Here is a 16,631-nt window from a genome sequence, read left to right as displayed (position 1 = left end):
AATCTTTTATGAATTATAACTTATACTGGGTGTTTTAAAGTCTTTATCAATTTACATAAATTTTAACAGTTTTCAAATAATTTAGCTTTATAGTGTAAATCATGAATTTTATCAGAAAAATTAGAGGAAATAATATTCATATTTTATTCAAAATGACATAAAATATATTCAAAGTTCTTTTTATTTTTATTTTGGCACCTAAATATGGAACATGGATAAATGAATGGCAAATATCTGTCTGAGCAGCAGCAAATGTATCTGATTTGTCCAACTGTCTGTAGAAGTCTGCTCATTGGTAGACACTTTGGCTGTTGTCTGCTCTATGGTCGGGTTGTTGCCGCTTTGACACATTCCCCATTTCCTTTCTCAATTTTACTGTGATTTAAAGCTTGAATGTTGAATATATGCTATACATTGTATATCTACTTACCAACAGATTTGTCCAAGTCTGAAGAAGACAGGGTAACCTTTTTAACTGGGTCTGTAAATAGAAAAGAAGAACATGTCAAAATATCTAACATTTATGATTTATAATTTCAAGCCAAAATACACATGATTATTAATATATATATTAATCAAAACAAAGCATGACTAATTTAGAGGTCATGGTTTACTCTTGGCTTTTAAGAGTGCCTTTTCATTATCAAACTTCATTCATAATAATTATTGAATGTTTCCCACTTTTGACTTGCACAAAATAGATGTTACATTTCCAAATGAAAATATGCAGTAATGTCACTAACATGGGAAAAAATTGGAATATATTCAACTTATTGAGAATGCTTTAAAAATCATCAAAAAAGGTCTATGACACCATTTTGTTTAGTTGTTAGAATTTTGTATGTCATTGCTTTTTATTTTAATAAATTTTTACTCATCTTTTCAATAGAACAAATAAATCAAGTAGAAAGACTTGTGTAAACTTAAATATGTTTCTTTAAAGGGAAAATTCACGATTTTTTACTTATGGTTTAAATATGTTCATTATGACATAATATATATATTCACAAAGTTTTATCGCTATATGTGCAGTAATAAAGGAGAAATTCAATAATTAATGAAAAAATATCAACTACTTCCTGTAGGTCGTGACGTTTTCTCCTGATTTTTGCATGCCGGGATTTAAAATACAATCATTAAAAGTCTTGGTTTTTAATCATATTTTAACGTAATCGTAAGCGCGCCGATGACTTATGCTTTATCTAATAACCATCCGATAATAAGAAGATAAAACGCACAGACGTTCAATTGTACTCATTCGTGAGATAAATTATCTATGTTAAACGTATATATTCGAATTATTTTTGTAGACAACACAAAAAGTTATAAATTTATTTCTAATAAATGCATTTTCGGACTGATAAGGTGAACAAATTAAAGTACAATAATCTGTCAAGACAATATGTTGGTGTACTATTATTGACCTTTTACTATCTCTGCTATGACTAGGTTTATACGATGTGTGTATTCACGGTTCTGTGGCAATACTCGTAGATGGCTTGTTGAAAGGTAAATTGTTATTTGCACTTCGGTATTTAACCACGCCTCTAGGGCAAACCTTGCCAGGTGTGACTGTCTATTCGGATCAGTGGGAGCATTTAATACACACATTAAAAATACATATTCAAGTTGGTGACAAATAAAAATTGGTCGCCGTGGAATTATTTAATTATATTTGGTGCTATTATTTATTTGAATTCAAATAAGTTAATTTACTAAGAAATACACAATTTTCGGTTAAAGACGGGAAACTTAATTCATATGTCAGAATGAAATGATATACAAGTCTTGTCCTTGATTTATGTCTCATAAAAAAGGGGGACTTAGAAATTAGAAATAGCTTTGTATTATATGTCTCTGGCTTTACTAAATCATTTTTATTTGTCTTTATTAGGCGAAAAAATGTACGAGAACACTTACATTTAGACTTTTGAAAGCCATGTATTAATTAATATATGAAACTATCTGAAGATAACTCTACCGAAGCGGAATATAATATGTACGAATAAAGAAAAAATACTTTTGTATTGGAATGGAATCGAAAAATTACGAATAGATATTCTTTTCAAGTGTGAAAAACGTCGACCAAATTTATTCATAATCGGGAACGTCCTTATTAAAATCTGAGACTACTATAATAATCGTCGTCTCCCAACGTATATATATACTTAAATAACTATTTGACCAACGATGTTTAAAATTAAAGACAACGAATTTAATGTTATCTTTCCCTATTTTTGAATGTTATTATAAGTCTGTTCAACTTGCAAGAATACCCCTAAAGCGGACAAATATCCGACAAGCAGTTTATTCTTTAACTTGCTGTCATTGAATATCAAGAAAGAAAATAAATCCCGAAATTGATACTCAATAGTTTTCCTAGAAAATATTCACATCCCTTGAGGATTATTAGTGTACGTCCAGTTGCATATATTTTACATGAATGTTGGAACAATTGTGATGATGACGAATTTCGTCCTTTATTCGAGAACAATCTAATTGATATATAAATCTGTGAGTTTACTATGTTCTTAACTTCGATGAACCAAAGCAAGTTATAAATTGACCTGTATTTAAATGAAATTGTTTCTTTTTTTTCTTCTTCTTCTTTTGGTATACAATAGTCTATCGAATTCGTTGATTACATACTGTTGGCATACGTGGACTAGTCTATTTACAAAACTTTTACCACAATTTACACAAAATGTATGTTTCTTTCTTATGTTCAATGTATACATGTATACATATTTTAAATTGCGCTACTGACTATAGTTCCGTAACTTTCTACCCAGGCGTATGTATACACGAATCGTCGACAAGTGCGCACATTTTTTTAAATCAATAATTCTGGTATGTTCCAATCTGTCCTAAACTATTGACAACGAGTATATATTACATTTTCCCAAATTAACCCTTGGAAAAATATGTAAATAGATTTGTATTTCTTCAATTTTTTTTTTGTATTTTTTTTTTTTTTATAAATAATATTATTTACACCAGAAATGTTATTTATAAACAAGCGTATGAGTTCAGTAATGACTAGTATATTATATCACTTTCGGACACGCAAGACAAAAATGTATATTATACATGCACCTGATAGTTCAAAATGGAAAGTTATAAGTAACGGTCGTGTACACTGATCAATACCTACAGAAGTGAAATGATGCATGAACTTGCAAGCCCGCCGGACAGGAAATCGATTGAATACCTGGACGTGTCACCTTACACCCCTTCCAATACCTTTGGGAGTAATACCTTTAGCCATGCTGGTGATCCGATGAGGGAAGATCCGAATTTGTTTAAATAAACTTTATTACTTGAAAGAATTATGAACGAATTAGATTTTCGAAAACAATTTCCACGGAACACTTATTTATGATTTGAACTTTGACTTTTTAACTAATTACAATATTAACAGTTTAAAAATAACAGACTATATGGTTATTTAAAAATATAAGACCATTTTCCGTATCAAGTTAGTCAGTCAGATAAAACAACCGTACGATTGACAAGATATCGACACGCAATTACGACTACATCGTTTACTGTAGTTTTGTTCCTTTGTGGTTTATAGACATATCGGGATTTTTCATCGGAGAAGGTGACAAGATGGCGGAGAGCAGAGAACTGATACTCAAAATTTAAAATCGATGGTGATCTCTTATTTAGCGGAATAAAACTTTAATATCTATAAATTTGAGCATTTTTATACAGAATGGACATAATATCAATTTTTGATTTTTTTGCGAAGTTTCCCTTTAACTGCATTTACAATGGTTAATCAAATCTTTAAAATTTAAAATGTCATTAAACAAAAGTCATTAGTCTAATGCTTCCTGGTTTTAAGACTTAAATAGAATAGTTAGAGTTGCTTCCCTTTTAATGTTTAATATTTCCCACAAGTCATTGCAGGTCACGTCCGCAGCCGCCATAGAATTTGGTTTTGAAAGTGGAACACGTACTTGGCAGCCAAAATGAATATTTTCAGACTATGTGGGGATATGTCCCATTTGGCTGCAATCATAATTCTAATAAAGATCAACTTGGTTTAAAAATAAATTAAAATGTACTATATCAATTTATTCATCACATCCTCTCATTTTTAACTATCATTTATTCAGTCATAATACTGTCTCATTTAACATCGCATGCTCACAACATTTGTCTTTATCAAAGTATTAACATTTAGTTTACTAGCTTTTTGCATTTGCGCCGTTCTGCATTTCATTTGCGCCGATTTTTTCTTTCATTTGCGCCGATTTTTTTTTTCATTTGTGCCAATTTTTTTTACAGGTAAATAACAGGTAAAAACAGGTGAAATGATATAAGAAGATGTGGTATGAGTGCCAATGAGACAACTCTCCATCCCAGTAATGTTATTTTCATTTATCATTAAAGACCTCATCCGTTAGCCAGTTGTACATATGTTATGAATTGTCAATCATAACATGTATAAAACTGTTGTTTCCTGCTTAAAATCAAGAAGTAAAAACCTTAGATAAAAGCCATTTGTTTATACTTAAATGACGAATAAAAAATATATGTGCAGCATTCAAATCTATAAAAACGGAATACATTCAAATCATAAATCTGTTCTTGCCGAGTATGTATAGGCAACACATCTAATATATTCCTTTCTTATGATTTCGCATCTTCTATATTTGACGAATTAGTTGACCGTTATGGAATGTGTACTTGCACGTTGTCTAAGAATGTATGACATTTGTCATCAGAAGGAGGGGAGCGTCAGACAATGTCAAACGTGAAGCAGTCATCGATTTCATTTAGGGAAAGGAATGGTAACCTGAAACATTGGGATAGCCATTTACCAATTGCAATGTCACTTGATTTGTCTTTATACTCTGTGCTCAGCCAATATAAAAGCGTAAACTTACCTGTAACTTACCTGTAAATCCAATTAGGGAAAAATATAAAATCGGAGCAAATGAAAAAATGAAATCGGCGCAAATGAAAGAATGAAAATTTTCAAAATCGGCGCAAATGTCATACGCCCCATGGGATGTTGCTGCCAATTGTTATATGTTGTGTGTTCAAAAAACTAAATTAAAGCTTCTTGAAATGTCTACTGGAAAAAATCTTTTTTTTTTAGAAACTATTCATAATAATCAAATATTGCAAATGATGGCTGTTTTTTTTTTGTAATCATAAAAAAATTTATGAACATTCTTTGAGGTTCTGTTACTGCTGATATTCATTACCTGTATTCTCCATTAATATACTATTAGTTAGGGACGACATCAAAAGATCGATGTAGGATAAAAAACTTAAATCAAATAGTTTGGAGGAGGGGGGTTAAAATTCTACAAGTTTTGTATATCTAAAATCGATTTTTACATATATCTCTATTGGTAAATCAATTTTTCCCAAATGAAGTCAAGAGGGGGGATGGGGGGTCAGTGAAAAAACTATGTGAATTGAGTTTTTTATCCTACATTGAACTTTTGATGTCGTCCCTTATATAGTATTTTAGTGACCTAATATAATATTTATGTGGTCAGTAGATTCCATATGGGTTGAGAGTCTTTTTTTTCATTGCAAGTTATTTATTATTCAGAGAAACATCAGTATTTTAAATAGAGAGATTATAATCGGTAAGAGATATTTATGTACATTTTTAAAAACAATATTTATTTAAAGAAAAAAAAATTCAAAACAAATTTAAAAATAAATATTTATTTCAATTAACTTTTTAATTCAACAATACTTATTGATTGTTTAGTATTATGTTTTTAGTGTTTTAATTTACATTTTTATTTACTGTGTTTGTTAATGTGTATTTGTATTTTATTGCAGAGAATCAGTTGTTACGTTACTATTGATAATTTACATATAACATGTTTTAGAAATTTAATCTGTCATACAGATAAAGTTAATTTGAAAATTATAAAAAAAAATGTACAGTTTGAAGTGTTTTAATTTGTAAACAAATAATGTTAAGATGATTTTTTTTTAGTAACAATAACAAATTATGTCAAATATCATCTAAAGAATCATCTTTGAAAATAACTGATTACTATTGAGACATTTTACTTTATCAATAACTTTATATGATAATTATGTTTTGTTGGGTACATCAAGAATAGTGTTGTAAGTTTAGACTAGGTTCAGACTAAAGGGAAATAACTCTAAATTGAAAATGTCATGATTTTATTATTTTAACTATAGAAATGGCAAAGATGTATTGAATACAGATCCTATAATAAATTCATCCTGCCATGAAATTTCTTTATCCGTGTTATTTTTAAATTTCTTTAATGATTTATGTAAAACTAATTGTTATTCCATACTTAAAACTTAGCCTGATTTCTTTTTTTGTGTAGTGTTTTAAAAAAAAAGAGAAAATAAACTTATTTGATCAGAGGTGTTGATTAATTATCTGTTCCATTCAAACATTCATACTATTGCATTTAGAACCATTCCATGACACACTAAATAATACTCAAGGAGAAAACACAAAATATGGTTATACATTTATATAATCAGTTTTCAGATCTACATTTCTGAACAATAGTAGCAGGTACCCACAAGTCCATGTTATTTATTAAGTAGTTTACACCCTTATATGTAAGAAATTTATCTTGTGGTGTTTGCCCTTATGTTTACAAACTTTGATGTGGTTCATAAGTGTTGATGTTGTTTAAAAGTGTTTTTTTCTACTTTTTCATGAAGATTAGACTGTTGCTTTTCCTACAGTTTGAATTGTGTCACACTAGTTATGTTGGGGCCCTTTAAAGCTTGCCTTTTTCAGTATGAGCCAAGGCTCTGTGATGATGGCCATAATTTGCCCCTTAATTGCTTACTTTATACACATTGTGACTTTGAAGGAAAGTTGTCTCATTTGCACTCATACCACATCCTCTTATTATTTTTGGTGGATAGTTGTCTCATTACCAATCAAACATTGTACCAAGCATATATGTGTTGTTTTCTCCTCTTTCTTATTGAAATACTTTGCCATGTTTTGAATTTATTTGCTTGAACGGACTCAGTTTTAGACCTAGCATAGGAAACAGACAATATTGAACTCTTGAAAGTCTCATACATTTTTAGAATTCAAGTTGATACTTTATGAAGTTAATTTATTTGCTCACTTTTTGCAGCTCTTCTTGAAGAGTTGTACATCAGTTCACCCTTTGATATGCTTTTAATTTAAAAGTTTCTTATCTATGTTTTATACCTTAGAGACAAATTAAAAAAAATCTTTTTAAATATGCATCTAATCACAGGAAGGAATATATTGAATGGATGACCAGATTTGGAACTGGTGTACCTGTACTGTTCTAACAAGGAATTATTTGAATCTAAAATCATTTTGAAATCTGGAAAATTTATGAGAAATTTATGATGAAAACTAATCCAACTAAATAGGGTTAGCCATAAGAGCATGGCTAAGGGGGTTAGTTAGTTCATACTGAAATGATAGTGAAAGTAAAATCAACCTAAGCCATGCATGCATCATTCTAATCCTATTTAGTTGGGTAGTTTTAATCATACATTTCTAATCAATTTTCCAGAATTCCAAATTATTCCAAATTCAAATAACTCCTTGTTTTCTGTATATTTAGAGTATTTAACATACCTCCCTCTGTTTCTTTCTCCATGACAATAAATTTATAGCCATCAGGAGAGGTCAGAATTTGTGACTCTCCATCTGTTACCACTGGATAATTTAGTTTGTTGGCATTTCTAATAATGTCTTTGGAATGAATGGTTATACCCTGAAATAGAACATGACAAATGAAAAGTACTGAGTACTTAAAATGAGTGCTGGTAGCCAATTCATCACAAAGGAAATGTCATTAAAAAGATTGATTCAAAAGCCTGAATGCTGTCAGTTGATATGTTACGCTAAAGCTTGTTTTCATTTAGGTAATTGAACTAGCAGATCTAGAGGCCTACTCAACTCAAAAACTACTCAAGTATGGTTAAGAGTAAGAATTACTAACTCATGTGACAGGGTCAACAGTCACTATTATAAGAGAGTTGATCCTTACAGGCACACATTATCATCTCCATTGAGGCATTTTAACTCTAAGACAGGTCAAAGATATCCAATATGCAAATCTAACATTATCAATTTATATGGGTTAAGCCAGGTGCCATTGAATGTGACTTTAAAAACACTGAATGGTGTAATGGTTAATGCAAAACTAATTTTGAATTACTGCATTTCTATTCAATATCCATGATATCACTCCTAATTATCAAACCGGTACCTTCAGCAATGTTCAGTGTGAGATATTTGAAAGTTGGTATACTTTTGCATTTTCAAAGTAAACTTTGATTTTCATATTTAGACAATATATGTAACTTTTTTCAGATCAAGAAGACTCTTTTAGGACTTGCTTGATATTGGAAATTCCTGTTTATACACTTTTAAAGTCCTTGTCCTCTGAGGAAGCATGTGTTCATTCAAATAACTGTATTCAAAAATTGGACAGCGTGTCTTAACTTAAGGGAACAGATCATTCTGTCAAGACTTCCTAAGAAGTTGCAAACCGGGAAGGCGATATATACAAACCATTACTATCAGTGGCGGATCCAGAACTTTTCCTAAGGGGGGGCCCGCTAACTGACAGAGGGGGGGCCCGCTCCAGTCATGCTTCAATGATTCCCTATATAATCAACCAAATTTTTCCCACGAAAGGGGGGCCCGGGCCCCCCAGGGCCCCCCCTGGATCCGCCTATGACTATTTCCCTCTGGGATAAAGAACAGCAATTATCTTGAACTCTTGGGTACAATACATAGATTCAATACAAATAATATAATCTTACTATATTATACAAACCCTAAAATCATTTCCCAATTTATAAGCACCAATGCCATAGTTATATGTCAATTCTACAACAAAATGTGAATCCTCTGGTCCATATCCTACCATAGACTTACTCCATTTACCATCATATGGACTGAAATTGTCAGAGAGAAAATATCATCATGTGATAATAGCAGCATGGTCTACAACACGAAATATTATGATGTTTATTAATCTATGTAAAAAAGATATGGTGAATCTGCCAGTCAGTTACCAAATGTGTTTTCCTTCATTTTAGGAAAACTTTTCCTTCATTTTAGGTAACAAACCAGAAGTGCCTAATACCACAAATTTCCTAATGTGCCAAAACACTATATGTAAAATAGCAAATGTGCGAACAACCTAAAATATAGTAAAGGTGTAAAATATCACTAGAATTAGTAGCACAACTTTGCATAAAGATATTATAAAGCATGCTTATGTTATGCAAATGTGTTGGTTCTTTCAAAAGGAGGCAACTGTGGAACATTATTAATAGCTCAAAAAGCACTAATAATTTCATAAAATCATAAGTTTAAAAGTATTCAGTTCAAGTCAAAATATTCTGATCATTATTTATTATGTTCGACCTTATACATTCATCTTAAACAAAATCACTAAGATATGTATTTTCTATACATCTGCCACTTGGAAGAGGCTGCCATTTCAAGGAATTCTAGGTCTAATTTTGCTGCTGTTTACAACAATAGTAGCATTAAAATGTGAAAACCTTGAGATGAGATGTAGTCGAGAAACATGATCAAGGAGAAAGACTGTAGCTTGAATTTGGATAATCTGTTTATTGCTATTTTCCTAAACAATATCAATGGCGTTTTCTTATGGCGTGATTGTATTCTCACTTTACTTGACTCAGGAAAACCATTTCAATCTTCTTACTTCAGGTGGAAAATTATATAAAAAAAGATCAAGGCAAAATTTAAATAAATAGTGCTACCTTTTACTAATAAGTCAAGAAGGCTGTATATGCATAACAAAACATTAATCAGTATCAAATAAAGCTATGTTTGATTAATGCTGTTCTATTTTCACACTGAAGATTAATAAACTGGCTGTTATTATTTTAACTGATAAATATTTGTCTCACCATAGTTACTGACTGTAAATACCTACATGATATAAAAATTTGTAAGGGTTCCACGGAACCCGGTGTCTCGCCTAGGCTACTTTTGCTGTAAATCGCAGGCTCAACAAAAGTGAGGAAAAAAATCAATAAAAATATTCCTCTTGATACTATCTTTTGATTGTAATAAGCTTCTGTCCAAGTTTGGTAAAAATCCAGGATAGTTTTTGAATCTAATAAATGTTTTAAAATCTTTAACTGTGTATGTAATGTTAACTGGAAGAAAATCTAAGTCCATTTATAAGTAAAATACGGAAAAAATGGATTTATTTTTTTACAAAATTCACTTCTGGATACTATCTTATGATCATAAACAAGCTTCTGTCCAAGTTTGGTACAAACCAAGGATAGTTTAAGAAAGTTATTAAGATTTTAAAAACTTTAACCACAGAGTGAATGTAATGTTTCCCCGCAGAAAAACTAAGTCCATTTAAAAGAAAAATACGGAAAAAATGGATTTATTTTTTTACAAAATTTACTTCTGGATACTATCTTATGATCGTAAACAAGCTTCTGTCTAAGTTTGGTACAAACCCAGGATAGTTTAAGAAAGTTATTAAAATTTTAAAAACTTTAACCACAGAGTGAATGTAATGTTTCCCTGCAGAAAAACTACGTCCATTTATAAGTAAAATACGGAAAAAATGGAATTTTATTTTTACAAAATTTACTTCTGGATACTATCTTATGATCATAAACAAGCTTCTTTCCAAGCTTGGTAGAAATCCAGTATAGTTTAAGAAAGTTATTAAAATTTTAAAAACTTTAACCAGAGTGAATATTTGAGGACGACGCCAAGGACGCTGATGACGATGGAATGTAGGATCGCTTAGTCTCGCAAAAGTCGAAGGCTCGACAAAAATGATACTGTCACTTTTCATTTAAATCTATGAAATTCAAACAGCGTACTGATGAAAAATAGAATTTACATGTATCACTATATATTGTTAACTTTCATGATAAAAAATGTAACTTCATGTAACAGATTTCACTTCAAAACATATCCTTTATAGGCAATTTTAATGTGCAAATGAGAAATCTTTCTAGCATTACATTCTTCAAATGTTACAGTATTTTCTATGTGGTGCAAATTCTTCCTATTTATTTGTGAAATACATGGTAATCTTTAATAGTAAAGTAAAAGGCATCAAATAATGAAAATTTAAAATCCCCCTCATTATTTTTTTATTGAAGTCAAATCAAATTGATTGTACAACTTCAGAAAATAACACACAAGTCTTAACAATTATTTACACCTGTCTCCTCTATAAAATGTAAGAAAAATTTGAATACTTTGTAAAAAACCATGTCATGCATATGTTTAAACATTTCATTACATAAGCAACAGCTTGTACTCAAACTCTGCTGCTATACATTTATGAAACAATTCTGATACATATTTAACATTAGAAATAAATGTACATGCTAAATAAGAGAAGAGAAATGATATGGTGTATCAAAATCATTGCACACATATGAAACAAACCAAAAGAAAAGGAAAAGCTCTTTTGTTTCAGTTATTTTTTTAAAAGCATCTAAACATTTTTACTTATCATGCTTATAACCATCTAAACATTTTTACTTATGCTTTACTTATAACCCTGTAGATGTAAAATGAAGTTTTTGTACTAATTCACTTAGAAGAGACTCACTCCCTTTTTGTTCCTTTAATATTTCCCCCAAAAATATGAAATTGTTACAAAAAAAGAACTCTTAGTTAGATATGATTAATATACCCATTGCATGCAGCTTCACATCCCTTTTCAAATTCTTCATGTCGTAGAAACTGAAAGAAACACATTACATTTTAAATAGGGTTTAGTCTATTATATAATATATAATAATGAGAAAACAAATAAGTATGACTTTTATAATCATCACTGAAATAATTGACTAAATACATTTCTAATAAAACTATAAGTACTAGCATGACGAGTGAATTCATTAAATTTTTCATGTTTTTGTGGATACGGCAACCAATCTAATTAAAAACCGATCTCTCATCGCTCCTGTTTCTGATATGTCACGTGGGAGATCTAACGAAACCGGCTTTGAGGTCACATGTGAGTGAACTAAAAGTCATGAATTTATAAAGATATGCAAATGAGTTGACGACCTATTAATAAGCCAATCAAAAAAGTTTATGAATTATTATGACTGACGATTTCGTCGTAAATAAAATGAGTTACATCCCTTTGCCTTACGTTAAACTTCCAAGATCGTGGAAGACTCAATTTCATTGGTCCAAAAAGACACACCTACGAGGTCACTCACATGTGACCTCAAAGCGGGTTTCGTTAGATCTCCCACGCGACATATCAGAAACAGGAGCGATGAGAGATCGGTTTTTAATTAGATTGTACGGCAACATTCATGGAATGAGAAAAAATTGTGTGCTACTTTATTTCATGTTCACCCCCGATGTAAAACGTGTACTTCATTAAACAATTAAATCTATGGTTATAACTTATAATTTATATGCCCATGAAATCCTTGAAATTTAGTATCCCAAAAATAATAATGGATCATAATACATGTAATACATGTAATAATTAGCATTCATTTGACAATGTTAGAACCTCATTTTATTTCATCGCAAGATCATGAGGGCATTCTGGTGCATTGTTGCATCAGACATTTCTACCCACTTGACTTTCATTTTTGATTAATATCATGGTCATGTAGTTTAGTTATAAAATATTCATCAAGTGTGCTTGTACTTCTACAGAACTGACAATCTAATTTAGATACCGAACCTGTGTCCATTTTTTGATTACAAAGATCTGAAGATGCTCTGTTTTCCTCTAGGTTCTAGTATACATCAGCCAAGAAATTATTGATGAAAATTTTTGAAGGTGAGTTTCCATGGTTTCAGTATGACAAAAACAGAGCATTCAGAAAGGAAGGTAAACATAGTAAACTAGAAAGAACAACAAAATGTAGCAAGATCCATGCAAGCAAAGCGTGAACACAGGTTCTATAACTACATTAGATTGCTGAATTGATTTATTGTACATGTATATATATCATCAACCCAACAATGTTAGATATATATATATTCCTTAATTAGCAGTTGTAAGTTCTTCTTCTTTTATTACAGAAAACCATCAACGTCCTGATGTTTACTTTCCGGCACATGTCTGGTAAATGTTTCTAATAATTTATATGGATAAATTTTGTCAAAACATTAGATTAACAAAATATTTCTTGTTTAAAATTGTTTTTGGTCATACATTTTTGTATTTTCAATTTTTACATTTTTTCTTTGTTTTTAATTTTATATACAATCATCTATTTAGTTTTAAATATTAAATAGTTTATTTTTATTTTTTTGGTATCAGATAATTACAAGAGTTCATTTTCATGACTAATCATTATTAAAGAATACAGGATTGAGACATCGATTTGAGTACTGGCAACTTGTTCATGTTGTTGGTAAACATTGATTTAGATTTAAATCAAGCTTATTTGAGTTACCAAAGGTTCTATCTACAATGGCTGACTAGTTATACAAATTATTTTGAAAATATATGATATCCTAACTCAACTCAACATCCTGTTTATGAATGTGACCTACGGAATTAGACTATTTACTGGATTTGCTATCACATAAGCAACATGACAGGTGCCACATGTGGAGCAGGATCTGCTTACCCTTTCGGAGCACCTGAGATCACCCCTAGTTTTTGGTTGGGTTCGTGTTGTTTATTCTTTAGTTTTCTAATGTTGTCTCTGACTCATGTGTACTATATATTGTTTGTCTGTTTGTCTTTTTTATTTTTAGCCATGGCGTTGTCAGTTTATTTTCGATTTATGAGTTTGATAGTCCCTTTGGTATCTTTTGTCCCTCTTTTATGGTCCTTTTTTATATATTTTTATTTTGCGGACTATCTATGGACCGCAAATAGTCAAAAAATTACATAAGGATCTAAGAGATACAGTTCCGCAGCTAGTTTATATCTTTCCAAGAAATGATATATTTTGAAATTTATACCTTAGTGATTTTTTGGCCTTTCGAAACTATTACTAATATTAACTATTACACTATGTAATAAGTTGAAAGCAAATTTTTGTTGCAAAGTTGAAAGACTATACTTAAAGTTCTTATGTTGTACTGTTATACAACTGTCCCAGGTTAGCAAAATGTTAGGGGGAGGGTTGGGATCCTGCTAACATGTTTAATCCCGCCACATTATTTATGTACAAAATGTATGTGCCTGTTCCAAGTCAGGACCCTGTAATTCAGTGGTTGTCGTTTGTTCATGTGTTACTTTATTTGTTTTTTGTTAATTTTTTTTACATAAGGCCGTTGGTTTTCTCGTTTGAATTGTTTTACATTGTCTTATCAGGGCCTTTTATATGGGGACAAAGTCCCCAATAACAGTCATGACAGTAGAAAATTCAATAATAAAAAAAAAAAAACACAAAATTTCCTGAAATTTTCATTGTACTAATGAACTCAAAATCGTTTAATTTTTTAGATGTCATGTTTTGAATTCCCGCATCAGCGCAGAAATCTACAATGTACTTCCTTTTTCCGGTCTCGTTTGTATGAAACTTTGAGTAAAATATATATTTATCAGTCTAGTATAAAATAGGAAGGAACGCAATACCAATTTCATTTTTTAATAATTCCTTGATATGAAAAAACGTAACCTGATGATAGCGTTTCTTTGTTTACATTGCATATGACGTCATAACTTAAGGGCATACGATACAGTTACAGGGGAGGTAATGATGTTGCTAACGTAAAATGTTATTTTCGCGACGTCAAACTATGACATATGGGGAAAAGATACATTTTTCGACTGATTTTTATCATTCAAACTGATTTAATTTGAAAACGAGTGCATGGACCCCTATTTTTTAAAACAGCAATTTGTTTCATTTTGCAAGGAGATTATGTGACCTAAATTTTATAAAACTGTATATAGAGGATTTTTTTTAATTTTGATAAACATGCAGCAAAAAATGACGTTTGTTCCTCTATTCATAAACATTTGATAAATATGACTTATTTCTGAATAAAAATTGCATAATTTTTAATGATCCTTATAAAAAACAGAAGTTACCGATTATTTAACAAAAAAAAACATTTGTGTTTATCTTTTAAAACAAAAAAGTTATGTCTTTCTTTCGAAAAGGAAAATACGGACACAAATCTGAATTTTGAGCAAATATACAAAATTGGATTTTTTTCCCAGACAAACTTTTTTTTTCCCTTTGGCAAAAATAATCTATTTTTTTGGAGACAAGTCGAAAACAATTTTTTTCTTTCAATTATCATGATTATGGCATTACATATAGTGGCAGGTGAGGGTCAAACAAACAATTTTTTTCCTCAGGGTCAAAAACAAATTATTTTTTTCTCCAAAAACTGGAAACAAAACTTTTTTTTCAAAAAAAATCCAGTCTCCCCCCTCGACCCCAGAAAATCAAATGGTTGCTGCCTAAGATACAAAAAAATAATTCATACAAAATTCGTCCCCATATACATGATATACAGGAAAGATGCTTATAAATGCAGCCAAGAGCTTCACAAATCTAACATAACTTCTTAGTTCTCATTTGTTAAAAAAGTATTAGAAATTTTTGAAATTAAACAAGAAGTAAAACATTTCGGACAATATAAATTTTTGAACATATCTAGTAAATTAATTCACACGAAATATATTAGCAATCGGTATGCTAGCCAAAATAAAGCTTCTGATGGAAAACAGTTTAATTATGTGAAATTTAAGCAGAATTTTGGTTATGAAAATTATCTTTCTTTAATTAAGAACTTTGATTTTAGAAGATCTATATGCAAATTACGTATTTCTGCTCATAAGCTTCAAATTGAAGTTGGTCATTTTTCAAATATTCTACGAAATGAAAGAATTTGCAAAAAAATGCTCCTCTGGCTGTGTTGAAGATGAAATGCATTTTTTAACTAACTGTGAATATTTTTAATCAGATAGAGATGCTCTCTTTGACTTTGTTTGCCAAAGAATTCCAAATTTTTCTATACTTGATAATCTGAGCACAAATTTATTTATTTATTAAACTGAATTAAGACAATCAGGTCCTTAATCAACAATGTTAATGCTGTTGGTAAATTTATTAAAGTGAATATGAGTTAGTAATTGTATTGTAACTGTATGTAAACAAATGTTTGTATCTATGTATCTATGGAAATCAATATTCTTTTGCCTTATTCATGTATGCTCTGTATGCCCCTTGTGGGCCCTTAATTGGAAATAAAATATGTTCTGTTCTGTTCTTTTCTGGTATAACGCCTGCCTCATATGGGCTTTGCTCATTGTTGAAGGCCAGAAGGTGACCTACCTAGTAGTTGTTAACGTCTATTTCATTTTGGTCTTTTGTGGATAGTTGTCTCATTGGCAATCATACCACATCTTCTTTTTTATATATACCTACTTTCATGCCCAGAATATCCTTATAAAACTCTGCAGTTTTTGTCCTGTTTCCAACTTTAAACACAAAATGTAAAGCTCTTCGTGTTGCCATGGTTTGGTTTTATTTTTACAGTTGTCACTTCTCAAAAGTTTAAAATGTGTCTACACCACTGTCACCAGTTCCATCTGTTTATAATTAGTTTAAATGCACTCAAACATTTAGAATCTTCACAACGTTTGTAAGCAAACAAAATTAATATACTAAGCTCCTGA

At 30.4% G+C, this 16,631-nt stretch overlaps 1 protein-coding gene across 2 annotated transcripts in view; it reads right to left on the bottom strand.

Annotated features, from left to right (window-relative positions):
• LOC139529070 (glyoxalase domain-containing protein 4-like) overlaps nucleotides 1-16,629 on the bottom strand; it is a 57,411-nt gene extending 40,782 nt beyond the window's left edge. Inside the window, exons 1-5 of one of the 2 annotated variants that reach the window (XM_071325314.1) lie at nucleotides 16,381-16,629; nucleotides 11,697-11,746; nucleotides 8,814-8,934; nucleotides 7,604-7,742; nucleotides 431-481 (exon numbers count right to left, since the gene is read on the bottom strand). In XM_071325314.1, coding sequence (XP_071181415.1) covers nucleotides 431-481; nucleotides 7,604-7,742; nucleotides 8,814-8,934; nucleotides 11,697-11,746; nucleotides 16,381-16,470 — 451 coding nt within the window. In that variant the 5' untranslated portion in view covers nucleotides 16,471-16,629. The remainder of the gene's footprint in view (nucleotides 1-430; nucleotides 482-7,603; nucleotides 7,743-8,813; nucleotides 8,935-11,696; nucleotides 11,747-16,380) is intronic. The other variant, XM_071325315.1, reaches the window with a different exon arrangement.
• Between the last annotated feature and the right edge of the window lie 2 nt (nucleotides 16,630-16,631).

The sequence above is a fragment of the Mytilus edulis genome, chromosome 6 (genome assembly GCF_963676685.1).
Source record: "Mytilus edulis chromosome 6, xbMytEdul2.2, whole genome shotgun sequence".
In the NCBI taxonomy this organism is placed as follows: Eukaryota; Metazoa; Mollusca; class Bivalvia; order Mytilida; family Mytilidae; genus Mytilus; species Mytilus edulis.
Note: the sequence above shows the minus strand (reverse complement) of the source record. Positions and strands in the feature narration are given on the sequence as shown.